Below are 19,893 nucleotides of genomic sequence, written 5' to 3'. Positions count from 1 at the left end.
AGCTTATGCAAATGAATACAAGGTAAATGTTACTGCCTAGACGTTCCGCAAGTTTATAGAAAACCAATTCAAATGGCCAATAGACGAATTTTGAAGAGATGTATCGATCAGTAAATAGGGTTAGGTTACTACACTCTTTGTCGAGTTCGACGAGTACGTTTACCGGGGTCCCTAGGCCTGCTCCTAGGGTTAGAGCTGAAGGCGTGTAAGGCAAAGCTTAATGTATCTGAGGGATCCGTAAGGAGGTGTTTAGGGCGTCGACGGTGACTGGCTCCTGCGTGATCAAGATTCGGGGAGTAGTCAGCGGCGGCAACGATAAGGCGAACGCTGACTTCATATATTTCCGGATTGATTCGAGACCCAGGTCGTCGTGTATGTCAACGTTCCTCACGAACCACGGAGCTCCGACGGCTAGCCTGCAAAAGCGGGATTGTATGGATTGGAGGTTGTATACATTGTTTATTAAATAAAAATAAACAATATGTATCAAAAGTTTATTTAAAAAACGTTTTTATCGAAAAATTTAAAGCTAGGCAGACTTAATGTATTTGCTGTTTTGTCGACAACAAGAATAAAACATGCTTAAAAAAACATTTCAATCGTGTGTTGTCTCAGATACAACGCGAATCACAACCTTACTGTTATGTTATTGCTTACCAAACTAAGAGACAAAAATATATATTACAAAAAGCTTTGTACAAATGCGATAACAAAAGTTACGCCACACACGTTAGAATGACTCCCAAACAACTTCTGAAGATATGGCACGAGCACAGTCAAGAATGAAGACAACGTAATTTCATCACATTCGTAATATGTCATGGAATTGTTTTAATTCTATATTAATACAATCGTAGAGACTCTTCTAATCAGTCTTTATCGTAATCAATATAATCACAAAAAATAAGTTGCTTCTTAACTTAATTTAAGTTTCAAGTTCGAGATTCAAGTTTTTATTTATTATAAAGTAATTCTTGGCACAGATTATTAAATGATTTGCGATCATTCAAAGCTGAATTTGACTTCTTCTCTGGAGCGATCGTTGTTAGCCGCGACGGCCTGCAGCCAATAGCGGCTTATTTGACTCTCGATGGAAGGCGTGCTCTCCTTGCGGGGCCCGGTGGCCCGTTTACGTTTCGCTTTGGTATGTTTGGTTCGGCGGCGACCGACTTTGGTTTTCATCTCGGCGATCTTCACCGAGAGCTGACTGTCGAGTGAGTTGCGGCGAGATTCTACGGACACGTGTCGTAGGCTGATGCTGATCTGAGAGTCCTGCGAGTTGCGTCGGTCCGGCGTGGAGCTGAGCGAGTGGTGCGGGTGCGCGTGCGCGGGCAACACGAGCGCGTCGCGGCGCCGCACGAACCGCGGCAGGTTGGCCGCCCACGACGACGACAATTCACCGCTGGGCACAAAAAATAAACTTATTTATTTTATTATAACTTTACTGGTGGTAGGACCTCTTGTGAATCCGCGCGGGTAGGTACCACTGCCCTGCCTATTTCTGCCGTGAAGCAGTAATGCGTTTCGGTTTGAAGGGCGGAGCAGCCGTTGTAACTATACTTGAGACCTTAGAGCTTATATCTCAAGGTGGGTGGCGCATTTACGTTGTAGATGTCTACGGGCTCCAGTAACCACTTAACACCAGGTGGCCTGTGAGCTCGTCCACCCATCTAAGCAATAAAAAACAAAAAAAAAACTTATATCACGTATCATAAACTGTCTCTTTATAAATATTTTTATTTACATTTTATGTATAAGCCGCGCCAATATAGAAGCGAATCGAAAACGGCGTCTATGTACCTGCACTGGCAGATAGTAAGGTCAACAAATAAAAAGAAAGATAGAAAGAAAAAGTTGTTTATTGTAAAAAATAATTAAAAAAAACAAATGTGAATGTACTTTACTTTAAGCAATAACAAATTTAACAAAAACAACAAAATAACGAACAGATACAACAAATAATAGCAGAATTTGAGAGAAAACAGAGCGCGTCGAAACATTGTGAGAACAAAGTCAGAACTGATTTTTTGCATGCAGTACGCGCCGGGTGCGACTAAAGACAGCAATAGTTTAGAGTGAGAGCGCATGATCACCGCCGCCATTTTAGATTCGTTTCTTTATTGGCGCGGCTTATACTAAAAAGTACACATCAAATTCTTAATATAACTTTCACGTTATTTTCTAAATTAGGTACTATCTGATTAAGAATAGGACCAGCCTAGCGCCATATTGTGAGGTCAGAGGAACTCAGTACAATATGCAAAAACGAAATGATAAATATGTGTTTGGTATATCGTTGTTGTCGTTATTGTTGTTGTAGTCCTAGGGTACCCCACTAGTACATAGGGCCCTCACAAGTTGTCTCTACTTGGCATATCGTACTAGTGTATTACTAATAAATTATTATTTAATGACGTGGTTTCTTTTTGGGAGTCACTATTAATCACTATTTCGGTTGTGCTTGCTTCTGCTGCATGTCTGTTCACCGTGGATACGAATAACTGTACTTTTATTAATACCAGTTGGCTTAAGTCACACGGTATCTTCGCAGCAGTTTCGAAATGCTTCATGAAGCTTTCAAATACCGCGTCATGTGGTTTATGAATATTGCCATCAGATCTGGGTACAATTCTCGCTTGTTTTAACTAGTCCACCAATGTAATAGCACGCTTTTTCTCTTCTTCAGTGCTTATCAAATTTCTCATTGAAAAAAACGCCAAGACTAATTTTAAGAATTAACAAAAACAAATCAACAAAATCAAATTAAACAAGAAAATCAACATAAGTGTGTATGTATATGCACTCAGATCGCGTAATACACTGACAAGACCCCGATGCCAAACTCGCGATAACATCAAATCAAGATGGCGTCTGTACTGCCTTAAAAATATTAATACGTATAATAAAATGACGGATTTCGGGAATCGGAAAACTCATTTCAAATTACGTACAAATAAATGGTGCTGATCTATTTTTAACATTTTTTCGGACCATACTTATATGAGTGACGTTAGCCGAGAGCCTGTCCTATGCTTATATTAAGAGCATTGTATGGCGGTATAGTCCTAAAAACAAATATATATTGTACAATTCCGGGCATATTATTATATTGCAGTTTTGTTTTATCGGTGAACTTTCTGTTGTACATTGTATGTGTGGGTATAAAAGCAGATATATGTTAGAGAATCAACTTTTAATTGTGATTGTCTATTGATCAGTAAGATAGAAATCTTAAGTTACTAATGGTAGAGCCCTCAAAAGTGGCTCACGTCTACACGATAACCATTATATCAAAGCTATTGTCACTAAGCCAACATAACCTTAATATAATTTAATATAAAATGTTGCATTATTTTTTAAATACTTTTCCTTTCTAATATAATGGGGATATCTTATTCAATTATATACCGCTTAATAGTTGTAAGCTTGTATTATAATAGTTTTTACCTTTCATGTTTCGCATCTTCCGGGTAATCGATCGGAGAGGTGTGATCCAGACACAGCCCAACGGGATCTTGTCTGGAGCCGCCCAGAGATATGGAGAGCCGTCCGCGGGCCGCGAACTCCGCGCGGCGTCTGTAGGCTCGACGTATCAACTCGTGCTTTTGTGCGCGACGAGTTATTTCCTCATCAACGGAGCATCCACATTTCCTGTCAATATTAATTTAATTTTGTATTACATTGTATTGTAGGGCACACACATTATGAATATGGGCTAACGCGTTGATCGCTATGCGGCATACCGGTGGGCCTACCAGTCGGCATACCACTACGGCATACCAGTCGGACCAAGCCAAAATCAGGGAATCAGTATTTTTTATTAACTTGAGATTTTCATTCTAAAATTTATAATATGCGATAAAAATTAGCAACTTTTACCGTTTAGTTTTTAAGACATTTTAAAAGCCTATAATCTTGATAAAAACCTGTTCATCATAACCTTATATAATAATAATAATAACAACTACAACTTTCTATTGGATTTGAAAACCAATGCATTCGGTTCGGCTAAAGCCCACATAGCTAACTTCCATATGCGTTGATAGCTGCAATCTATGTGGCCTGAAGGAAAATACTCGATTTTTCATGTGGCGTTCAAAGTGTTAATACTTCACGAGCTAACCGTTATATATGTCAAAAGACTTGATGTTAGTGCTGATGGTTGCTCGTGCATCAGCAATGTCAAGGGCTTAGAAAATCTGTTTTTCGCCCTAAAGCATTTTGCCTACGGCTTAAATTGCTTCCGGTACCTGGCCAGATATCGTCTCCAGGCGGCGAGGGCAGCCGGCGTCCAGGTCCACGAGGACATGAGTGCACCGGCAGCGAAGCAACACAGCAGTCGCAGCTGCAGCACAGATATCGAGGGACGAGAGCCCGTCAAACATTCCTTCTGCCTTTCTTGACCAGCTTCTAGTCGACAGCTGTAATAAGTAGGTACCATAAAACATGACTCATCATGAAAATTCTATGTATTTATTCAATTACTATTATAATTACCAAATCTATATTGTAAAAATATGCACTATCTATATTTAGTGCTGTTTTTTTATTGCTTAGATAGGTGGACCAGCTCACAGCCCACCTGGTGTGAAGCGGTTACTGGAGCCCATAGACATCTACGACATAAATGCGCCACCCAACTTGAGATATAAGTTCTAAGGTTTCAAGTATAGTTACACGAAGTATAGCTTACGAATCTACACAGATAAATAGGCTAAAGAACAGTTTAATACCCTTTTTTAGTCTGTTTGTTTGTAGTTTAAGTGTTATCAATGGGTAAATAAGTTAGACAAACAATAGTATACCAAAGTATTTCCTTCTGTGATCTTTATGAAATCTTTCAAATATTTGAACATGCTAATTACAATCTTTATCGTAAAATTCATTTGAATTTTATACATAATTGTATATTCATTAATGTAAAGTAAACAGTAATACAGAGTTGGTCGATGTGACGGATCTTATAACTTACATGATATTCCTCTTGAATGAGTCTTTCCAAAGGTCTGCATTCCTGAACTCGTAGATGTGACAAGCGAACGTGACGCAGATGAAGACGGCCACCAGCGCCGCCGTGATGGAGCACCGCGTGATCGTACGGCGGATCTTGTTTGAGGCTCGCGGAGATATCACGTCTTTACTCGACACTCGGACCACGACAAGGGAAAATACGCCTGCAAGAAAATATTGTTATGAATATTGTATTGTTGTAGAATGTTGTATTGAATTTGTAATGTCAATGTTCACAGGTCAACGGAGGCAATGTACACAGGCTTCCAGGGTCCGATCAGCAATAAACTAGCATAACGGAAGCAGAAATCAATTTAACAACCGATACAAATCTTGGAAGTTAACAGCTGCTATAACTCTTAATTTCGAGCGGTCCACATTAACGCAAAGCACATTATTCATTATCTTCACTACATAGTATAAAACAAAGTCGCTTTCTCTGTCCCTATGTATGATTAAATCTTTAAAACTACGCAACGGATTTTGAAGCGGGTTTTTTTTAATAGATAGTGATTGAAGAGGAAGGTTTATATGTATAATAACATCCATTAAATAGTTGAGAAATCAATAATAAATTACAGTTTCCGAAGCGAAGAGAGGGCGGGTCGCTATTAAATATAAAAATGAATTGCTGCTCGTTAGTCTCGCTAAAACTCGAGACGGCTGGACCGATTTGGCTAATTTTGGTCTTGAATTATTTGTGGAAGTCCAGAGAAGGTTTAAAAGGTAGATAAATATGAAAATGCTCGGAATTAAATAAAAATAACAATTTTGTTTTTCCTTTTATGTGTCCCCCGTCGTCCTCCGTCGGATTCCTTTTGTTTGTTTTAAGTTTATTTTAAACAAGAGTTTAGGTCTTTTATTTATCGATTGAGGCACTACGAAGTCTGCCGGGTCAACTAGTTTTATTTATAAAATACTAGTGCTTTCCTTGCACTTTTATTTTCCACCAAATATATCAAATATTGTTGTGTACAAACATGTCACCTCTTAAAAGAAAATATCCGCCTAAAGTAAGCACGACAGCCAGCGGCGCGAGCAACAAGGCGGCGCGCATGGGATGGTTCACGTAGCCGACGAAGCACACGCCCGTGACGCTGCTCCCGTCCACTTCTCCGAACGCCATTGTTGTTATCGTTAATATCAAAGGGAGAGACCACGCCACCAGGTGGAAATACGCAGCTTTCTTGTCAATACGATCTTGTATTTTACCTGTAATAAAATAACTTATTTTTTTTTAATTCTGTAATTATATTACGGCGATAGTTACTATGCGATCAAAATAAAAATAGGATTGACATTGCCATTATTAATTTATGTTAAACTTAAAATAGTTTAGGCAATTAAAGTATTAAATACTACCCATAATCGTAACGTTATCTTTTTAAATTATATTTCTTTGAGATTAGTGAAATATTTAATGTTTAATTCATATTAATGAAATACGATAGACAGCTAAGAAATTATAGACTTTTGTTTTATTTTGAATGCATAGTGGTGAAAAGTAGCATGGTGGTGGTATTTTGGGAATCTAGAATATTTCAAACGTTGACATCTAGTTAGATCTAAAGGTATTTCGACAATTTTTTTAAGTATGCAAAAGTGAATTGATGAAAATTTCACAATTACTTTTCAGTAATACTATTGATTGCCTACAGAATATCTACAATACCTACTTTACTAGAAGGCTACTGAATCTAAAACACCACATTTAATCTACTGTGTAAAAATTAGTTTACATTTTTATTAGAATTATCAATCCCTTGACTACTAATATTTTGAGTAATTTGTAATTCTCACCTCGAAGCTACTTAATTCTGTCCGAAACTGAAGTTGATTATGAAAAATAAAAGAAAATTATTTTAAATTATAAATTAAATTAGAATTTTAATCCAAAAATTCACTCACCCAAAGCTCGAAAACTACACATGTGCCAAGCGTACGTGAATATAACGAACCAGACGCAGGCTGCCATCATAAAATAATAAACCTGAAAGAGATAATTTCTGTATTCAACAGTCAAATTGGGTATTTATATCTATACTAATATTATAAAGCTGAAGAGTTTGTTTGTTTGAACGCGCTAATCTCAAAAACTACAGGTCCGATTTGAAAAATTCTTTCAGTGTTAGACAACCCATTTTTTGAGGACGGCTATATGCTATATAACATCACGCTAAGGCCAATATAAGTGGAGCACCAATAAATAATGTTTCAAAATAGGGGTTTAAATAGCTCCTTAACATTCTATAATTCAAAACAATTTTCACTTTCTACGTAAATGAAGTGGGGGTAAAATTTAGCGTTATGCCCAAGTAACTATTCCACGCGAACGGAGTCGCGGGCAAAAGCTAGTTTAACTATAAATGAGTAGGCGACCTCTCGTATGAGTCGTCATCGTTACGTAAAACAATTTGAATGCTGCCCTATCCACCTAGACACATGAGATCGAAGTCTCAACTGTGGCGTGTAGTGTGTTCAGCTATTCGATGAAATATTTAAGGGGTCGTTTTAATCACTTCGAATTGTCTATAAGCCGTTTAGGGCCTCTGGTCTGTCAAACTATAACATCTACTAATTGTAGTCGCTGTCTTTAAGTTTTTTATGAGATCATTTTCAGTGCCTTCCATGTGGTTCTGGAATAAGCTCCTCGATTTTTCTGTTCCGAAAGAAAGCTGTTAGTTAATTAGTTACCAGCTGCGAATACTCGAGAACAAGCTTCCCATTGAGCATATAATGATGTCAAAAGATCAAATACACGTACACACGCTACGTACCCAGACTTGAACCTATTCCACGATAGGATCACGTGTGGTGTCAAGTCAAGTGCCAGTACAAAAATTAGACGAGAAATTTTCATTAAAGCAAAACATTGTTTATATTTACCAAAACGAATACGACAACGCAAAATAAATTTTCTTCGGCCGATGGCTCCCCTTGTCGTCTAGTGCCATCTTTGGAGCAAACTATATCGTCTCTTGAGCCGACACCGAATTGAACAAGCCAACTGAAACAGAAAGTTTTGTTATTTGAAAGAAAAATAAATAAATATCGATAAATTAAAAGACTTCTCAGAGGACTCCGTCTTAGACATAGCATGCTTAGATAAAAACAAATCACCGACATCAAGAACTCATAACTGACTCTGGTGAACTAAATTTTTCAACATGCTCAGATTAAGAAGGATCCAGAAGAAAAGACTTCCAAATTCAAATGTATCGGCCTGTATCACAAATTTTCGTATCTGTCAGCAACTAATGAAACATATTTTTTTTAAAAGATCACTGTAAGATTGAGGTATGTCCAACAGAAAAAAATCATTACAGGATTCTATTACCCATCTAGAAATATACATGAATGGTACATCCATATAATACAGGGGATTGCCCAATACTCGAATATTCCTCTAAAGCCTACAAGGGTCCAAAGTCCAAACAAGACGATCACTGGTGTACAAGTTCACATTCTTTATTTTATTTTATAACATGTTATGGCCCGGTAACCATCCACACCAAATGTATCAAAGTGGTCGCCTGCTGGATTTTACACATTCAGTTATCGAGGCGAGAACCCAACCGACGACTGACTTGCACGAAATGCGGCTCGTATGATCCCACCTACCCAAACGTAAAACAAACAAAACTTACGTCGTCGTGGCCTAAAGGATAAGACGTCCGGTGCATTCGTATGTAGCGATGCACCGGTTTTCTGATGAAATACGTACTTAACAAACGTTCACGATTGACTTCCACGATGAAGAAATAACATCGTGTAATAAAAATCAAACCCGCAAAATTATAATTTGCGTAATCACTGGTGGTAGGACCTCTTATGAGTTCGCACGGGTAGATACCACCACCCCGCCTATTTCTGCCGTGAAGCAGTAATGCGTTTCGGCTTGAAGAGTGGGGTAGCCGTTGGAACTATACTGAGACCTTAGAACTTATATCTCAAGGTAGGTGGCGCATTTACGTTTACGTCTATGGGCTCCAGTAACCACTCAACACAAGGTGGGCTGTGAGCTCGTCGACCCACCTAAGCAATAAAATAAAAACTATAAACTTAATAAAGTCGATTTTCGGATAGCCGGACCTTTAAACCAATGACTACTTGATGTGAAAAAACTAGATTATGTTGTAGTCCTATTCCACTCACCCCATTGATGCAACAGCGAAACACACGTTGATATAAAATATAACTAATGCGGGATATTTGTTAGCACTCCGCCAGTCTATGAGGAACGTGGCTACGGTCAACAGGTTTAAGGCCAGACACACACCGGCGCCCCAGGCTACCAGTTTATGTATTTGTTGATGTTCATCTTCAGTATACAACGGGTCACGACACGGCAACCCGCAACCGGTAATACCTACAGAAATACAAAAGAAAAAAACTTATGTTTGTGATGGATGTTTCAAAGCATTATCGATATTTTATTAGAAATTTCTAGTACCTTCGTAGACGCGCAAGGACTTGTCCGTGTGTATTAGGGGCGGTAAACATTTTCCGGTTGTATTAAATTTAACCTCTCTCATGGCATTATCACAATTCGGCGGAAACAATGTTGTGTTGCATTTGAGAAAAGAAGGAAAATACGAAGTGTTATAGAGGATAGCGCACGGTTCCATTGTTATTTTGCACATCTCGAACGAAGGCATATATACCATATCGTGATCTAGTATTTTCTCACATTTCGGCATGAAAGTCGCACAAAGCAAGGGTTGGATAACGGCCCAACAATTGGGTACATTGATTAAATTTTTATAAAACTCTAGTTGGTTCTGTATTTGCCGCTGACTATTGTAGAACGTCAAGTGCACGCTTGTTTTACTATATGGAAGTATCGACCCGAGGCACGTGGAATTAAAAAGCGGTTCACAGCGGGCCCTCATCACACAACTATTCATTTTCGTTTCTCGTTCCGGAAACCATTGTGTACTTTCGTCTGGTCTTATTAATCTGTAAATTGGGGTCCCGTTAATCGCTTCAAGGTGAACGGTGACGTTTTCCTTTAAGTCCACTAATAAGTTTTTGTCGCTGCCAGAATCGAAATGACTCCCGCGACATGATGACAAGACGAGCAGCCACCGCGTCCACGTCAAGATCATCTGGAACAAAAAGAGAGGGTTTTGACTATTGCAATTTATTAATTACGATCGGGGCAAAAACAAAATTAAAAACAATTGAAACTACAATTTTATTCCCAACTTTCCTTTATTCAAGGTTGAGGGCGATATTAAATGAAACCCTTAGAAATTTCAAAAATTTATTATATCCACAAAATTTTAGGATCCTTAATAACGTATTCCTCAATTTTATTATAATTAACGCATCGATGACAGTCCAAGGGTTGAGGGCAAGCAGTGATGAAGGGTATGATCAGTGCATTCTAGATATAACATATCAGCATAACGTTATGAAACTCAATGTTCAAAATGGGAATTACCCTTCATTCAATCAGATAATCATTTTTGTAAATATCAGATTCAATATTCACTTTTATCCAATCATTATGTTATTTTTAGCGCCTTCCAAATATTCATGATTGAATAACGACATAAATATTCAACGTAGCATCAACGAATACAGCTCTATACTGAAAATTGATCAGACCCTATAAGTAAACACTAAGCGTTTATTATTGTTATTATTAATGTCGTGCTGAAGAGGATGTGGTGAAATAAAGAACTCACTGTAATTTATTTGATAAAACTAAATAATGAACACATTTTTGTTTTAAAAAAATATATATAAAACAGTACTAAAAAGCAGTGAATGTTTTGCAATTATACAACTAACACTACAGTGCTCTCATCGTCATACATCTCACCAGAATAACTTAAAACTTACACATTAAAATAATCTTGTACTAACTAAACAACTGTAATTAATTTCTCATATATAGTTCCTAAACAAACTTGTTAATCATGGAAGTAAAAACTGCAAGAGAAGTGTTGAACAGATTATAGTTTGTCGATCACAATGGGAATATTTGAGGTACATCCATCAACCACTAGGTCGATGTTGTTGATGCCTCTGGTACAATAAAGCGACTTCGTGCTACTGAAAACATTTTTCTAAACTTATTTAAGAAGGACACAGCCCTGCTGCTTAAACTCAATATTTGTTGGGACTGGAAAAAAAATCTCTAGAAACACAACAACCTTCATGTTTTTTTTATCAAAAATGGGTGTTCCCACAAATGAAGAATATTATGGTGGAAAAATGAAGATGCTGATATGATTTCAAATGATTTCTCAAAGCATTTCCCTAGTGGATCTTGAGGTACAGGAATTTCTGTAATTCATTCAATAAAACAACCACAACTTGATTACTGTTAAAAACCAATCAGAAACTATAATGCAAAATATGGATGGGAGAGCTAAAAAAAATGTAAGGAACAAAAACTTCAGAAAAAACGAATAGTGAAGAAAATTGTATAGACCAATCAATTATTTGTCAATGAAATGGTGTTCTCGTGATGACAAATAGAAATGTTTCAATCAAGTATAGCCTAGAGTAAAATGCATTACTGAATACACTGATAATTTAGGGATATCAGGGTAGGATAACCCTTGGACAGTTTTATTGGTTCCATAAATCTTTATTTTTTTTTAATAAAAATTTAACCACATTTACAAAATGTTTGGTACATTGTTAACTTTATTTCAGAAAAATTCATATATTATTGACAAAACAAATTCAATAAATACCAGTCTCTTACTATAAAGTTGCTGGAGTTGAACGGATGACTACTGCATTACAAGACTGCACACTATCTTGAAATACTGGAGGCAATCTTCAAATGTCTGTGTGGTCTTCTCAATTTTTCACAATTTTAATTACCTGATATCATAGAAAGATTTATTTAAGTAGTAGAACTTTTTTAAATCAACTTAATAGAAAAGATAAACTCACCAGTTACAGCCACAACAAAGAATATTTATATACCTGTATAAACTTTAAAAAAAAAATTTGTAACGTAGATTTATTAAGTTTTCAGCTTATGAAATTAAGATACAAGCTGTAAATAAAAATTATGTACAACCATTTTCAGTCACTATAAAATTGTCTTACTCGCATACACAACTTAACACTTCACTTACAGGAGCGAAATTATTCATCTGAGAAGGTACCGAAAATATACAAATCTTTTATTAACTAATTTGAAACGGATTTACTGCCTCGTCTAAAGTTTCTGTTATGACCACCACCTCGTCGATTTCGTGGTGATCCTCTGGAGCCATTGTTGCCGCGTCGATTACCACGTCCTCCATAACCATTCATACCTCGACCTCTAACACGAGTCCTTCCCCTATAACCATGCTCCCATCGCTGATTTCTAGAAAATCCTTCATCACCTTTCTCGTCTTCATTGTAATTACTTTCTTCTTCATAATTTTGATCATAAGATTCTTCCTCATTATATTCTTCATCATTTTGTGAATATTGCTGATTTTCATAATTAGAATCAAACTGAGATTTATTGTAACCATTGTCATTAAAGGAAGACCGTGGTGGCAAGTTTCCCAAGGGTGGCATGACTCCCATTGGTGGCATGTTACCCATTGGGGGCATATTTCCCATTGGGGGCATATTTCCCATTGGAGGCATATTTCCCATTGGTGGCATACTACCTCTTGGTGGCAAATTTCCCATTGGAGGCATATTTCCTAAGGGTGGCATAGCACCCATGGGTGGCATGCCTGACATGTGTGGAGGAGGCATGTGCATAGAACCAAGGGGTGGTCTCATAGGGGGTCTAATTGGTCCCATACCCATAGGGGGTCTCATCATGTTATTCATAACTAGTGGCATATTAGTCACCTGTTGCATGTTAGACATGTCTGGGCCATTATTATATTTTGCAGTTTTTTCTGAATCATGGGTTCCATTTTTATCCATATCATTATCATAGTATTCTTCATCTCGTTCATAATCTTCTTTGTTATTTTGTTCATCTTCATCACCATTTTCATTTTCATTTTGGTCAGGGTATTCAAATGGTTGAAAGTTTTCTTCATCGGCATCATCTTCTAAATGAGGCATAACATCATGCAACTCTTCTAGTTCCCCACTAGCTATATATTTTCTAAGAGAAACATGTCCTTCAGTTATTGCTTTCTCAAGTTTAGACCCAGGTTCTACTCCAATTAATTTTCCATAAATGAATATGGCGGATGGATTGATGTGTTCAAGTGGTATGGAGCCTGGGACTGATTCAACTAGAGCCTGGCTCAGGACTTCTGTAGAAGATTCTTCAGCACTAGGAGCATGATTCCATTGGGCTTGGAAGTTTCGAGGAATAGGTTTACTATATGGAACTTTTTTAACTTTCTTCTCAAATTCCATAGGAACAAATGTAGTATCTAAATCTAACCCAGGAATAACTTTATCTGTATCAGAGGAAAATATTTCTACTTTATCTTCAGGTCCCATACCAGGAATTGTAGTAGGTTCTTCCAAGTCTTGATCATCTTGAACTCCGGGAGGTAAGGTATTCAAATTATATTTGTCTCTCATAAGGTCACCTGGACGGTTCCGAGTCCAAAATTTAGAAGTATGGTCATTTGAACCTGAGCACAATATATGACCCAGTGGATGCCAAGCCATTGTCCAGACAATAGATTCATGTGCTCCTTCAATACAACCAACTTCTTTATCAGTACCTACATTCCAAAATAAAATAGCTCCATCAGATCCCCCAGAACAAAATAAGCCTTCATGATGTGGATGCCATGCCACACTGGAAGCTTCCTTTTTGTGTCCTCTAAAAATTTGCAGTTCAGACCCTAGCTTACGTATGTCAAATAATTTAAGTAAATGATCACGGGATGCAGTTATTAGCCAGTTACCATTATCATTCCACTTTAAGTCCATTACTGTAGATTTATGAGCATGAAGAGTTGACAATGCTGTCCCTGATTTTGGATCCCATAATTTAATAGGCTGTTGGTTGTCTTTACTGCCTGATACAATGAGTGCTTTAGTTGGATGCCATTGAACACATTTCACATCGGCACCATGACCTCTCAATATTCTTTCTTCTTGACATCTATAGAAATCAAATATCCTGAGCGTGCCATCATCTGAACATGTTACTATTTTAGAATCACTAGGGCTGAAACTGATTCCTCTTACAGCTTCTTTATGAGCTTGATACATTTTAACATTATTCATATTACTCTGCCAGTATTTTATAAATCCTGAATGGTCTCCAGTTACCATCCAGCCTTCTCCATGTGACCAAACCATTGATCTTACTGGTGAGTCATGAGCTTGGAGAATGGTTTCAAAGTTAAATGTTAATCCATTCCATAGTGTAAATTCTCCTGAGGAAGCACCTGTTATTAATCTTCTACCTTCAGGAGTCCATGCTACAGCAAAGATAGGACATCTCATTTTATTAGTGGCTGTTTTAACAAAACGTGTTGTAACGGCATTTATTGGATTATCAGGATATGAAGGAGGAGGTAAAAGGTCAGGGGTGTACATAGCGTCCGGTTGAAGCGCATGTCTATCGCGCCAGTCTCTTTGCCAAACGCGGCATTCTAATGCTTTTATAATAGCCGCGTTATAATCTACAGTTTTACGCATTACTGATTTACGCAAACGTTTACCGTCGAAATCATCTTGTGTCATATTAAGAGGGCCCTGTGGTGGAAATCGCATCTGGTAGTTGAAAGGTCTAAAGTTATGGCGAATGTTGTTCCGCCCCGGTGGCGGGCCCATGGGTGGACCCATCATACCCATGCCCGGCGGGGGCATACCCATGTTCTGGTGAGGATGTCCGAAATCCATGTTTTATTACTTGGATACCTAGTTAGAGAAACATTGTAAATATTACAATTGCAGTTAGTAAACCCAAATACAACGCGTTGCAATTTGCTCTACCCATTTCGAAAACTTAACACGATTCAAGTCAACCACTTTTAATAACTTACCTTATCTTGATTTATATACTATAACATTGTCGATTGTTTCTTCACAGCAGCACAATACACACTTTGAAATTATTGTCAGGATTTTGTTATGTATATAAACAAACAGAAAACAAATTTCATTACATACAATAACCTCATTAAAACGCTACCAAGCAAACAGCCATTTTGAAACAGGGTTGCCAATATCAGATAGGTACCAATCCATTTCGATTTATGGCACTCGGAACGACCATAGATTATATAAATCCAAAAAAAAATGTACTTAAGCTGTTTTGGCTAGAATGTCAGAAAACATGTAATAAATAGTTTTATTTTCTGACCGTTTTTAAATTCAAACTTGTGTCAACTTATTATAACTCAATATTATAAGTAAACTCCATTCAAATCACAGTACATTCAAGGAATATCAACGAAAATTACTTCTTGGGTTTTTTTTTAAAATTACATTGAAGTTGAAAATTCCATTAGCAGCAGTGTTTGATTTTACACTATTTCAAAGCAAATTCAGTATAGAGAAAAACCATGGATGACACCATGGTTCATTCCTACTGCCTAGAAGCACTGTGCTCATTCACAGGGCATTTCCAGAAATCCTTTGCGCAACGTACCCTCCACACCGAAATAAACTTGCATAATCGTCCTTGTCGAACTATTTGTTGTAATCGACGAAGAGTTTAACATTCTTCTTAGCTATTACTTTTCAGAAGATTAATTTTAAGAATGTTTTGAGGACTCTAAATATACTGTCATTATTATGTGCACAATAATAAATAATTTAAGATGCTGAATATTATTCAGTTACAGATTTTTCGAACATTTGGAGTAAGTAGGTGAGCTTTTAAATTACGATATTTTGTTGTAGGGTATTAAAATATAACACTTGATTAGGAATAAGTGTATTCGTATTGAGCGATAGGACTGTGCTGAATTTCAAATCTCACAAGTAGCTTATATTTTTAATAAAATGTGCAATTGTGCGGGTACCTTGCCACATTAACATCCATGTGACGTTATACGCAACTAAAAAGCATAGCTAATAAAAAAAAAATTACATAATTTAAATAATTATTTATTGAGTTGTTACAGTCATTATGATAGGGTTTAGCAAATAAAGAATATTAAAGTTGTTCCTTTTAAAATACATACTTATACCTAGTTGTACACACGCATCTATGTAAACATGCCCACCCATAAATCTCGATAAAAAAGCTTCATCATTGTGTCTTTCATCAATTTAAATTTAAATGGAGTCGTCAGAGGTAGGCAGCGGCTTTGACACCTTTCGTCCTTTGTTTGACCTTTGATACAATTGGATGTGCGAAGTCGTGAGATTTTATACTTAGGTAGGGTATTTAAAATTTAGGGAACTTCATTCCTCAAAAAATCCTCATAATTCTCACCATTTAAATTGTTAGGCAAAAAGTGGGGTCCAATCAAATGGTTATTTATGACGCCCATCCAAACATTCAATGAAAAGCGTCTTTGTGAACCTGTTGGTTTGACTTTTCTTGGATTTCGTAATCTTTTTGGAATGGATGTGGAATTACAAACAAGGAGACGAATGATATTCCAGCACGATGGTTGTCCAGCGCACTATCGAATTACTGTGCGCCAGTGGCTGGATACCTCATTCCCAAGGCGTTGGATTGGCAGGGGGGGTCCAATTCCATAGCCTGCACGGTGTCCCGACCTGACACCGGTAGATTTTTAAGTGTGGGGGCACATGAAATCCCTTGTTTATGCAACGGCAACTCCGTCTGCCGAAATCCTGCGAGTAAAAATAATCGAAGCGGCTAGGCGGCTGTAGAAATACGACGGTCTTTCACTTCAAGAGTGACAGTGACAGAGATAAGGAAGCGTGTGCGGGCATGTATTTACCGTAGGGGAAGTCACTTTGAACAAGATTTGTAAAATATGTCGCAAAATTGATTAATAAAAGATATTTTTTAATTTCCATTTTTTCTTTACACCTTACCTATCATCATGTTATTCATTTTTTTCTGAGAATCTTTCCTTTTTTTGTAAACAATTTAATGTTTTTAAGTAGCTAATAAACCAAGGAAGTTTTTCTAGTAGTTTGTACGCTTAATGTTTAGTTGATTTTTCAAAATAAATCCAGTTTTCTGTCGACCAAATTAGAGAATCAAAACAAAATTTTATAAGAAGTCACTTGCTATTTTTAAATGTTTGACATTCGTGCCAGTATTAGTATTAATAAATGTTAGTTGATGTATTGGTAACTCATAAAAATTCAAACAACTTAATTCAAAACACTGGCATTTTTTTTAACGATTTTTTTTGCAGTTGATTCGGGATATTTTTAAACAAAACGAAAAATATTGAATATCTCGATAACGAGACACTTTGGTATTAGAGTAAGAGCCCGCGACAGCCAGACCTTCGTTATTTTATAAAAGCTGAAAGTTTCTCTGTGTAAGTATGTCTCCAACACAGGTAAAAACGACCCGCGATTATAGAGTTCCGATTGTGGTTACTTGAGCAGGAAATAGGCAGTAAAGGTATATAAAATAGTACCTAAAATCCGTTAAAGTATAAAGTTTTATTTTTTATTTTTACACAGGTATGCAATGAAATCCTCCTTTAATTTTTTTTGTCATAAATATGACGATTCAAATGTTCTGGATCTATCCCCGTTGGTCGATTTTTTCCATCACGTCTAGATTTATTGTTGTTGTTTTTTTTTTTTTAATTTATGGAAGTCGAAATACTTATGGAATATTTGTGCTGATTTAAAAGTCGTCGCTATACTCACTGTATTACAAGGAGAATACACAAAGTTTTGCTGTTGTGAGTGGGACAGTCGCGCAAGAGAAAAACATTACAAAATAAAAACTTGGCTATTTATTTGGAAGTCGTCGTGGCTTAAAGGATAACACGTCCGGTGCATTCGTATCGAGCGATGCACCGGTGTTCGAATCCCGCAGGCGGGTACCAATTTTTCTAATGAAATACGCACTTAACAAATGTTCACGATTGACTTCCACGGTGAAGGAATAACATCGTGTAATAAAAATCAAACCCGCAAAATTATAATTTGCGTAATTACTGGTAGTAGGAACTCTTGTGAGTCCGCACGGGTAGGTACCACCGCCCCGCCGTCTATTTCTGCCGTGAAGCAGTAATGCGTTTCGGTTTGAACGGTGGGGCAGCCGTTGTGACCACGTTGTGACAATACTGAGATCTTAGAACTATATCTCAAGGTGTGTGGCGCATTTACGTTGTAGATGTCTATGGGCTCCAGTAACCACTTAACACCAGGTGGGCTGTAAGCTCGTCCACATATCTAAGCAATAAAAAAAGAAAAAGAAAAAAAAAAAGAAAAAGTTTACCTCATGGGCTTAAAAATTTGTCTCAGAAACCTTTTTTTTTTTTTTTTTTTTTTTTTTTCCACAGGAGAAAATCGCCGGATCCCCACCCGCGCGGCAGGTGGGGTATGTGGGAGTTGAACCTCACTAAAAACTCCTGCCGCTCACAACCGGCGCCCTACCTCGGACCGGGCCGGAGCCCAGTCGGGGCTATTGAAACGGCGGGACAGGGTTGACGCAGAGCACATTACATCCATCCCACCGTCCCACGGACGCCGGACCGGTGGCCGCCAGCGACACGACCACCGGTTCCCTCGTTCAGCGGGCCAAGAGCCCGCTTTGATGGCGCCGCGTTACACCTTCCCCCAGAGCGGTCGGGGGAACGCGGTCTACCATCACCCGGCTTCCTATTGCGGGTGAGCGTGCAGAGCACGCCACCCCTCGTCTGGGTCCCTCCCCGCACAAAACGGGTGGGACCCCTAGCTCTTAGGGGGCCAGGTCACGGATACGACCCCGGTCCCGACCCCCTGCTCGGCGGCGGCGGGTTTCTGCGTAGTGAGGAGAGCTTTCCCTCACTCGCCCCGCCGCCTCCTTCTGCGAGATGGTGCACTCGCAGAAGTCGAGCATAGCCTTCCATGACTCATCGCTGCCAAGCATCGACGCCACGACGCCAGGCAGCGACAAGTCAGGTCCTATCTTTGCGACCAGGACACGGCGCTGCACCTCCCAAGCGGGGCAGACAGCGAGCGTATGCTCCGCCGTGTCCAGGTCGTGTCCACAATGGTGACACCTCGTCGTCGGCTCAGCCCCTATCCGGCGCAGGTACTTCCCGAAGCATCCGTGCCCGGTCAGCACCTGCACCAGACGAAAGGTGAGACGTCCCTCGCCACGATTCACCCAGTCATCAAAGACCGGGTAAACCGCCTCGACGGTCCGTAGACCCACGTGGGGTTGGCCAATCGCCTCGACCACGACTCGAGCACGGACCGCCGAGAATGGGCCTTCCGCGCCCGCAGCTCACTTTCGGGGACACGCGCCACGCCCCGAGGTCTCAGAAACCTTTAGTACCAAGTGAGAAATTTTTTCTGCCACCACTTCAGATACAGTTGGGACTCATGAAAAACTTTGTGAAAGCTATGAATAAAGATGGAGCAGGTTTTCAATATCTAAAAACAAAATTTCCTCGAATCAGTAACGCAAAATTGAAGGAAGGAATTTTTGTAGGTCCGCAGATACCTACGTTAGCTAATGAAAGATGAGGCTTTTGGTTCGAAGTTGAATGAAGCAGAAAAAAGAACTTGGGTGACTTTTGTGGAAGTTTGTCATAATTTTCGTGGGAATACAAAAAGTGAGAACGACCGACAAATCATTCAGGAGCTTCTTTCTGCTTATAAAGCTTTAGGATGCAATATGTCACTCAAGATTCGTTTTTTGGACTCATTTAGATTTGTTTTCTGAAAATATTGGAGTCGTATTAGATGAGCATGGTGAAATGTTTCATCAGGATAGAATGCAGATTGAAAAACGCTACAGTAGCAAATGGTCAGCAGCAATGCTTGCTGATTTCTGTTGGTCCATTCGCCGAGAAACTTTGGAGTTTCTATTGGATAGAA

The 19,893-nt window shown here is 38.5% G+C and overlaps 1 protein-coding gene across 6 annotated transcripts; it reads right to left on the bottom strand.

Annotated features, from left to right (window-relative positions):
- Positions 1-480: 480 nt before the first annotated feature.
- On the bottom strand, positions 481-15,186 carry LOC101737123 (protein smoothened). Of its 6 annotated transcripts, none has more exons than XM_062675782.1 (11): positions 14,955-15,158; positions 11,735-14,829; positions 9,464-10,118; positions 9,166-9,379; positions 7,897-8,017; positions 6,919-7,000; positions 5,998-6,222; positions 4,973-5,174; positions 4,251-4,421; positions 3,448-3,651; positions 481-1,402 (listed from the first exon to the last, which is right to left on the bottom strand). In XM_062675782.1, the coding sequence occupies exons 3-11, from the start codon at positions 10,116-10,118 to the stop codon at positions 1,003-1,005; spliced, it is 2,274 nt and encodes a 757-aa protein (XP_062531766.1). In that variant the 5' UTR covers positions 11,735-14,829; positions 14,955-15,158; the 3' UTR covers positions 481-1,002. The 6 variants fall into 6 exon arrangements, with proteins under 6 accessions (XP_062531766.1, XP_062531765.1, XP_062531774.1 ...); XM_062675781.1 differs by having other exon boundaries at positions 14,631-14,829; XM_062675790.1 differs by lacking the exon at positions 14,955-15,158 and having other exon boundaries at positions 11,735-11,856; positions 11,929-12,323.
- Between the last annotated feature and the right edge of the window lie 4,707 nt (positions 15,187-19,893).

The sequence above is a fragment of the Bombyx mori genome, chromosome 3, assembly GCF_030269925.1.
Source record: "Bombyx mori chromosome 3, ASM3026992v2".
Lineage (NCBI taxonomy): Eukaryota > Metazoa > Arthropoda > Insecta > Lepidoptera > Bombycidae > Bombyx > Bombyx mori.
Note: the sequence above shows the minus strand (reverse complement) of the source record. Positions and strands in the feature narration are given on the sequence as shown.